This window comes from Centruroides sculpturatus, unplaced genomic scaffold (assembly GCF_000671375.1).
Source record: "Centruroides sculpturatus isolate CEXI.00-Female unplaced genomic scaffold, Cexi_2.0 scaffold697, whole genome shotgun sequence".
Classification (NCBI taxonomy): Eukaryota; Metazoa; Arthropoda; class Arachnida; order Scorpiones; family Buthidae; genus Centruroides; species Centruroides sculpturatus.
Window position 1 is genome coordinate 5,846 of NW_019385326.1, and position 9,912 is coordinate 15,757.

The following is a 9,912-nucleotide window of genomic DNA, read 5'->3' on the forward strand; positions in this document are numbered from 1 at the left end:
TTATGTAAATATAGTGGATGATTTCGAACAACCACAGACCATTCATCTCACCCGCCATATTCTGAATAGGATTCTTAGTGGCCATCCGTTAGCTAAGATTTAGTACTTATATTCAGATATAGATCTCTGTCAATCATCCTTATCATTTTGTTAAACCAAAAAATATTATATATCAATAATTACATCAAATTATTTAATATTATTATTTACACGAGAATGAAATCTTGTAAATAAAAGACACTACACGAACCGAAATTCTCGACTTTGGTTTAATATTAAACTTAAAATATTTTGAATATTACTCCACTCCAAATATACATTTAATCGTGGAGTGATAAAAAAAATTATCACTCCACGATTAAATGTATTGACTTAAATGATATAGAAGCGTTAACGCTGCCGCTGATAATTGCTATAATCTGTATTACGCATTGAATAAACATTTGCTCCTTATGTCAAAATTTAACATGAAATATAGTAAAACGTAAACATGAAATAGTAGATATTTAATAAAATAATGATAATCAAGTAGTATTTTAATATTACACACTTACGTAAGTATATTATAATTACTATAACACAATAAAACTACAGTCTTTAGAATTATTTAACTTTAAACACTAATTAATGGTTACGTTTTAGGTAAGATTCACGATACCGGAAACAACCAAATATGATATAGAGAAATCATTAATTATTTTTATCTATTAATTTATTATTAATTTACTTTCACTTTATTATAAAATTAGAATTAGAATGCTTATTCCGGTCGGGGCATTCTGCAAGAATTTCGATTTTGTTTTTGCCTTTCAAATGCAAATGGCACAAACATGAAACGTGGACTTAGGGGCCGTCCATAAATTACGTAAGGTATTTTGGAATGGGTAGGGGTCAAGGATTTCTTACGATTTCTTACTCGGGGGTAGGGGGTAATAGATCTCGTCTTACGTAATATTCTTATTTTTATGTTTTGCTCTCGTTGAGTGGTGGAGTTTTGAATTTGGCTTCAATTTGGCGGTTTCTATTAAGAACGTTCGTTGTACTAAAGCCATCTCGTATAACGTGATAAAATAATAACGCTAGCAGACTCATGCTCTACACGTTTTTTCATGGGAGAAAGGCCGTGTGGTTCTCTCTCTCTCTCTCTCTTTTTTTTTTATTAGAATAAGTGCACCACTCCTATGGGTGTATAACACTAAGATGTGTATAACACTAACATAAACCAAAGTACACGATACAAAGTAAACATAAAATTAGTATTCGGCTTTTAGTGAAAACTAAAATGTAAAACTAGATATTAGAAATTATAGTCTTTTCTTCTATGTTTTTTAACATAATTGTAAAAAGCATCAAACAGTGGCTTCTGAACAAGCTTATCGAGTGGACATGGCCACCTGAATCCAAGCGTAAAGATTTCTAATTTCAGAATAAGTGTATGTTGATCGTAAATTGGACAATGATAGATCATATGGCAAATGTTAAATCTCTAAGTGGTGATGAGATCCTACATTCAACACTAGGAAAATAAAGTCTTGTTATACTACCAGTTTTACTGTTCAACCATTGTTGATTCCACTTTTGCATAGCGTTGTCATGAATATAATTTTTAAGGCTGCTACGTGAGAGAGGGATGTGAGTGTAGTCCAAATCAGTGTCCTTTGCAGCTGACTTAGCCTCAATGTTGGCTTTTTCATTTTCTAGTATGCCAGTATGGCCAGGAAAATATATAAAAGTTATCTTATTTACAAGATTTTTAATATGGTGCTGGATATATGTGATTTTATTTCTATTGCAATTGGGATTTAATAGAGCTTTTAGGACAGACTGAGAATCACTGTAAATGTTGATAGACAGAGTTTTGTTTGGTAGTGAAGTGGCCCACTGAACAGCTTGGTAATCAGCATCTTCTTCAGTTTGATAGATGGAGGTATGTGGGAAGTATCTGTACCATCTAACATATTTTGGGCAAAATATGTCAGTTTGGAGGAAGATACAGTACTTGAGCCAACATGAAGGGAGCTTTTAGACCCATCTGTGTAGATATTAATGTCTGCATGGTTATCCATGGAGGAAGCAGATGACACCAAATGTACCCTGTGTACACTAAATGTGATCATCAACTTGTGTACATGGTGATGATCACATTTAGTAGGGTAATTGCAATGTGGTAACATATGAACAGCTGTAGATAGGAGTAGAGACTGTTGTTGAGCTTCGATGTTTGTGGTTCTGATGTAGTAGTTTAGAACCTTTTCTTACAATACATAGTGCAAAAGAAGGAGCTCTGCTAGTATCAGAGGCATTAGTAGAAACAGTTCTTAGGCACTTCGAAATTATGATGGCAAACTGTCTTTGAAGAGAGAGTAATTTAGTTGCTACTGAATTTTTACTAGTTACATGATCCAAGCTAGAGGCCGCGTAAAGTAGCATTGGTTGTATTGTCCCATTATATAGAGTTTTACAAGCTCTATGATCTATTCCTCAGGTTAACCACAGCCGGCTATACCTTAGGGCGAACGGAGCAGCCGCTCCACGCGCTAAGTCCTAGGGGCGCCTCAGTGGTAAAAAAATTTAAAGGAAAAAATGTTTTTTTCACTTTTCGATATTTTAATTGCAAGCGTGTGGCCAGTATGTGAATGGTTTTATCTGTTGAGAAGAACGTGGGTCGAGTGCGTGGGCGGGGTTCCACCTCGGGCGCCATAATAGTATCTCGCTCTATCCTAAAACTTGCCTAGGGCCGGCACTGCACCTAGCACATTTTAGCAGCATGTAATTTATTTTATTGACCTTATCCAAGATGTAATTAATATGGCAACGGAATGTGGTTTCTACTCGCTCTTGTTTTATTTTGTATAACGTTTCTGTTTACACGTGCACTAGCTTGTCGATCTATCAAAGTTTTTTGCGTCCTTTTGTGAAAATTAAAATTAATATAAAAATGAATATTATAACGTTGATTAATGATGGTGATAATAAAAATAATAATAAAATTGTTAATAATTAAAAAATAAAGTTCTTAAAATAAATTATTCATTCGAATTCATTAAATTTTTATATTTTTAAATTTGTTCACATAAAGTATTTTATAAATAATAGTACATATTAATTAACTAATTAATAATTATATATTTTGAACCTAAAGTTTTTAGGGTTTCATAAAATTTTTTTTTTTAATTTTGCTATAAAATCATGCCTAAATATTACGTAAGATAGGGACGGGGAGGGGATCAAAGAAAATATTACGGTTTCTTACACAGAGGTGGGTGTGGGTCTAGAATGGCCAAAATCGCCCTTACGTAATTTATGGATGGCCCCTTATCGACATAATTAGTGTGTGTATACGTTGCTTACTACATATTACTGACTGCGATTAATTGATGAAACTAGAAAATATTTCGTAGTATCCGAGCAAAGACATTGGCGTCCGTGCCGTAAGAAGTAATATCCACGAAATATTGAAGGCGTTGATCTCAAGATGCCGAATTATCTTCAGATTAGCTACGGAAAAAATTAAATCTTAACCTTAATTAATAAGGACTGTCCAAGAGCTTTTTGTTCATTTATTTAGAGTTTCAAATGTTAACCTTCGATTCCTTATTTAGGCCTAAGTGTTTCTGAAGATGCGTAGCAGAGTAAAATGCCTTTGGATTTTATTACTTATTATAGATAAGTTTATGTAAATATTAAACAACATTATTCATAAAGTATTTATAAAAATCAACGAATGAACGACAAATGAATAATTTTCGTTAGATTTCTTTCATGAGATTTAATTTTCGAATATTGCAAATCTACAGTATATTAAGAGTAAATGCAGAAACGTAATGGCGCATCAATTCTCAAACGATTTTCTTGACTTTATTGCCGATTTCTTGTAGTGAATTTTGAAAGAATGCTAATTCTGAAACTTGCAATATTCAGGTCTAGTTCTCTGAGTTTCCAAAATAATAGGAGAAATTACGAGACGATGTTCTTATCATTCATTTCAGCACACATAAAGTATACAGTTGGTTACTTACAAGTAGAAAGGTAAGTATAAATTATTTATCATTTGCCTGTAACGTTACACAGCCGTTTATTTTCATATACAGTTTATCTCTAGATAAAAGTTAGGTAGTTGTTATAAGTTTCCTCTTTATCATTTCGCTTACAGGGGTATTAACTCTGCTCTGCAAATCATTTCTAAAAGCGATAAAAATTCATTAGATTATACAAATTTTTGTGATAAAATGTATTCATATAAACTGGGCAATCTTTCTTGACTTGGAAGATTTGTCACTTGGAAGTCGAATACAAAAATATGCAAAATCTATGGTTAAAAAGTAACTTGTTTGTAACTAAGAAAAGGCTACAGGTTTGTTTTGTGTAAGAACACGGTTAAATAAGTTCTATTGAAAGAAGTATTCGAGGATATTTGTCAGATAATTAATCATAGTCACTCAAAAGATGCACTGACTCCCTATCTTGAACATTACAAGGAGTTTTGGGCATGGCATAATATAATTTATTCCAAAAGTTTTTCTCACCCCATCGCAGATAAGTAGTGGTTTGAAGATATAACAATATCTCGGGGTCTATATCATCATCGGGAGGTAAATCTCCCAAGATGATTACGATTAATCGGTTCAGTCTTTCTTCTAAGACTTGATGATGAGCGCTTTTAAATTCCAGTCGACACCATTCGCTGGATAAAAAATTCCTGAGAAAATTGTAAGAAATCTTTTATTATGTACAGTGAATAAAAGAGAATTTTATAAATGTACTTACTGAGATAGAATCAACACTGTCCTCTTGCTGGCTTTTACTGCATTGATGATATTGTCTTGGATGTAAGACCCGGGAATAAAATGGCGATAGTGTATGCAAAGATGAAACGATTTCTCTCCGTTTTCTAGATTTGGAGCCAATATATATTTCACGAACGATTCGTCCAATCGACTGTACGATATGAATGCATCAAATAGCTTGTTTTCGTTGAAATCGTCTTCTTTGAAGCAGGAAAACCCTCGAGAATACATCCAGACTCGAATGTGCATTCTGTATTTATTATAGATGATCTTTCCACCGGCAAGAAATAGAAGAATCACTAATAACAATAAAAAGGGCCTTTAAAAATCAAATTTTAATTACAGTATAAAATTTCGAATTGAAAACGTTATTCATAATACATTTACCAGCAATTGCAGCTCCGATAACAGAATATAGAAGAATAAAAGAAGGACATAACTGTAGTTCGGTTAAAGATATAATTTTGTGCATTTTAAATTTCACATTATTTTCGCTGCATCTTGTTTCGTCAACATCAATTATCTAGAAAACAAATTGGGAATGATTAATTGACTAAATGGCAAAACTTATTGGATTATAATCAATTACGGTCATTACTTTGTTTTGTTCAGAGAGTATCCATTTCACGAAAGGCAACGTTTCGCAGTCGCATATCCAAGGATTTTTGGAGAGAGAAATGGATTCTAAATACTGAATTTGAATCAAATTGACAGGAAAACGAGTGAATTTGTTGTTAGATAACATTAGAGATTGTAATTTTAAATCAGAAAGATTCTGCAATGAAGTAAAGTTGTTGAAATGAAGCAAAAGATGTTGTAGATGACTTAAATTTCCCAGAATTTGCGATGGAATAACTTGTATTTCATTGTGACTGATATCTAAATAATTCGTCTTTTCTGGAAATCGATCTGGAAATTTTTCTAAATTTCTATTGGCACAATTGACGTTGATGTACCAATCTGTCAAATTTGCGTGGCACTGACATTTACAATTGTCAGGACAATCAGTTTTCCATTCTACAACATCAGACAGAGTAAGATTTGATATTTGTTTGTGCTTCAGCCATTTTGGTTTTTTACAGTAAACCTTGTCGAATTTAAAACGATGATCCAAGACTGCTTCTATCAGCCATCCTATTCGACAATCACAAGTTATAGGATTCTCTAAAGAAAAAGACAAATCAATTAAGCAACAACTAATATATAAGAAAATAATTTTTAATAATTAATATTTCTAAACAACTTGCTTCTTAGTTCCAACATCTTTAGAGAGACTTGAAGAGAAAATGTTTCTTCTGTGAGGGTCTTCAGAAAATTATTTTTCAATGATACATATTGAAGATTTTGTAGATTCTGAAATGCCTTTTCTACAGATATTAATTTGTTGTAATTCAAACTAATTGTATTAATGCTTAGAGTTCTCTGAAAGTGCTTGGGGTCCAAAACAGTTAGAAGATTGTCATTCAAATATAGAATTTCCAAATGTGGCAAATTATCGAGAGAGCCGTTAAGAGTAGTGATGCGATTGTTAGATAAGAGGAGTTTTTTTAAATTGTACAATCCACGAAAGCAATCTTTTTCTAGATATTCGATTTTATTTTGGTCTAGATTTATAATTTTAAGTTTATTATTGTTGAAAAATGTATTGCTTTTAATTATGGTTATTTCGTTTCCATCTAGAAATAAAGTTTTTAAATGTTTGTTATAATTAAAGCAATTTTCGATATCGTTTATTGTGTTGTTACTTAACAACAAAGTTAGAATTCCTGAGGAACGTTTGAACAAATTTTTGATATCTCTAATTTTATTTGTAGCAATATCAATTTTTTGTAAGGTCATAATATTAGCAAAAAGGTCATCGTCTAAATATTCTAATCGGTTGTTATTTAATATCACTTGACGCAGTTTTATCAAATTTTGAAAAGCACGAGACTCTATTCTAATCAAATGGGTATTTGTTAAGTACAACGTGTTCAATTGTGGAAAATTGTTACCAAAACTGTTTTCGTCTATAACTTCAATAGGGTTATTACTCAGTAACAGTGATTGCAATGAATATAATGGACGATCAGTGATATTCCGAATACTCCTAAGTTTATTATTTTGTAGTTGTATAATCTGTAAAAGATATATATGTAAGCATATAAAATATAAAACAATCGATCACAGTATTTTATAAAGTTGTTTTTACCTGAATGGTGAACGGATGATCGTCCAGTAAACCTTTGACGCTTTCTAATTCATTATTTAAAAGAGTTAAAGTCTGTAATCGTTGCAAATTTCTGAATGTCGTTGGACCGAAAATTCTGATTCTGTTGTTAGCTAAGTTCAATACTTTCAGTTCGATCATATCGACGAATGCGTCGGGGTCTACGTAGTGAATTTTATTTTGTTTCAAAGAAAGAATCTGTAGTCTGAATTTCCTCAGTTCTGTACCCAGCGCGTTCAGTTCTCCCCTTTCCATCCATAAGCATCTTAGCGTGAGATTTAAGAGTTTAATCGATGTTGGAAAAGACAGTAAACGTGTGTTATCCAATCTAAGCTGAATGAGATGATTGGTTCCTACGAATACGTCATTATCCACAGATCCTATCGTCGATCTTCTTATGTATATGTTCATGATGTTCAACCCTGCAAAAGCATTAGCTGGAAGCTTATCGATGGAAGAGTGAGAAATGTATACGTGACTAATCGATCGATTGGAGAATTTTTGTCTGACGATGTTCATCAGTTCTGTAAAGTTTCGAAGGTTGATGCAATTAATTGTAATATAATCGCCATTCATACTACAATTGCAGTGTTTTAGCTCTCTGCAACTGATTTCGTGAAAATTGTCGTGAGTGCCATGAATTAAAAGTTCACTTGTGTTCTTTGATATTTCAATTGAAGTAATAATATTCAGATTTGTTGCAATTTGAATGCAAATCAACGTCACATTCCTGGTTAGTGTTTTCATTTTTCTGAAATAAAAATTTCAATAAAGTTTATTAAAATTATTAAAATCAGTATCTTAAAGACATGAATTTATTATTGATAAATATGATAAAATCTTCTCCAAGAACATTTGTCTATTACTTCAAATACAACTTTCAATGATTAGAAGTGAATATTGCTTATGTTACTTTCTCTTCGAATTGATAAAATATAATATATAGGTTACAGGATCCCTACACAAAGTATAGAAATTAATATTTCCGAAGCCATACAACAAAACGGAAATAATCATACTGTGTTGCATGTCTCAAAGGGGTATCTTAAATCATGACAAAATTTAATATCTCCATTTCACTGATAGCAGAGGGCAGGTAGAATTTCAAATTTCAAATGGGTCCATAATTTTTAAGTTAAATGCAATGATATATCATTGCATTTAACTTAAAAACCAAGTAACTTCTAATTAAAGCATTTCTTTCAAAATTAAGCTATCAAATATTGTAACTCTGTGGATTTATTCCCAAATTAAAAAAAAAAACAATAATATTAATTGTTCGCTTATTATTGTTATTAAAAACAAGTTAGAATGAAAGAGTAATAGCTGTAATTGTATATGCTTAACTCTTAGTAATTTCTCTCGTCAATTTCTGTACGACGATACACTTTGATGAAGTAGAACTAATATGGTTTTGCAGGACAATCTACCTTGTTTATCAGATCTCACTTCATTAGAATTTTTATAAATCTACGTAAAAGATAAAAAGATTAAGTGTGATTATAATTATAACTGAAGAAGACACGAAGCATCTACTGTCAAAATATATACTACCATAGAACATACAAAGCAAAGAACACGTGGTACTAGTGTAGTACCTAATATCCTAGGGCCTATGCGAAATATGGTAGTTACCCTATACAAATGCTTAGATAAATGAATTATATTTTAGGTGATGAATAGCAGTATCTGTCTGTCTGTTCTATAGACTATCAGATAGAAAAATTGAGAATAAAATACTTCTAAAACAGTAACCATCTTAGACCTCGTGTGATTAGTTCCGACAGCAAAGTCACTACTAGTGGATACTGCTATTAATCATTGAAAACAATATTAATTCAGGAACATTAAACTAATATAGTACATTTTGGATATTTACCTTATTCTATCAATCCGATCCAATAATTCCATTCAAAATCACACACCAGAACAAAAACTTCAGGAGCCCGCACGGTAACCGAATGGATAAAGCCACAGGTCAGAACTACTCGGTTTTGAGTTCGCGCTTGATTTACTGCCTGACGGGTTGGAGCTTGCCGGGTCGTCACGAGGTCTAACAGCGAAATAGAGGCCAGTTTCTTATAAAAAAGATTCTCTTGGAAGACACCACTTCGCATTTAGCTCTTATATTACATTGCCATATCATATATAATAACAATAGATTATCAAAATTTTAATTTTAATAATGTAATACTTTAAGCGGAAATAAAAATAATATATCGATTGGGCTACAATTTGAAAAAAATTGTAGACCTATAAATTCCCATTATCGTCCGTCTGTCTGACATTTCATAATCGAAAACGGAGTTAGATAGATGGCAAGTACGTTTAATATATGAATTTAATTTATGAAACTATTAAATAATGGTATATCAATAGTCTACCAAGAGGAAAAAATCCAAAGTAAGCATCTAAGCAGTTCGTTTAATTAAATAGCTATGTATTTAATTAGCCCGAAAATATTTTGAAGCTATAGGATTATATCGATTATGAACTACGACATTTTTTGTAATTTTTATGCCGATTTTCTTCCTTTAATTTAAGCTTAAATGTTTTAAAAACTTGTTTAAATTATAAATATTTAAACTATTTTATATTCAAGCATCCAATCCTTCGAAACTCAAACCGTGCGAGAGATGTTGGAATCCTTAAAGTAATGACTAAAATTTCAATACTCCATCTCAAGGGCTTTTCAAAATATTAAAACGATTTAATTTTATATCTAAAATAAAATATCCAAATTATAAAATTAAATTGTTACCTTTATGAAAGGATGAAGATACATCTAGCCTTTGGGCATGGAAATTTACTAAGGAAATCAAGAATAAAATGATTTACCAAGCCTTGTTATTATCTATTTCCAAGAATAAAAATGGAGTCGAAGTGCAGGATCTTAAATGTATATTAATCCCCCGC

The 9,912-nt window shown here is 31.7% G+C and overlaps 1 protein-coding gene across 3 annotated transcripts; it reads right to left on the reverse strand.

The window, feature by feature from the left end:
* Positions 1-3,743: 3,743 nt before the first annotated feature.
* LOC111637683 (toll-like receptor Tollo) lies at positions 3,744-9,912 on the reverse strand. 3 transcript variants are annotated; one of them, XM_023383250.1, is made up of 8 exons: positions 9,758-9,912; positions 8,876-9,049; positions 6,979-7,747; positions 6,035-6,905; positions 5,386-5,951; positions 5,175-5,310; positions 4,768-5,086; positions 3,744-4,699 (listed from the first exon to the last, which is right to left on the reverse strand). In XM_023383250.1, exons 2-8 carry the CDS (start codon positions 8,905-8,907, stop codon positions 4,426-4,428), a joined length of 2,967 nt encoding a protein of 988 aa, XP_023239018.1. In that variant the 5' UTR covers positions 8,908-9,049; positions 9,758-9,912; the 3' UTR covers positions 3,744-4,425. The 3 variants fall into 3 exon arrangements, with proteins under 3 accessions (XP_023239018.1, XP_023239019.1, XP_023239016.1); XM_023383251.1 differs by lacking the exon at positions 8,876-9,049; XM_023383248.1 differs by lacking the exon at positions 9,758-9,912 and having other exon boundaries at positions 8,876-9,140.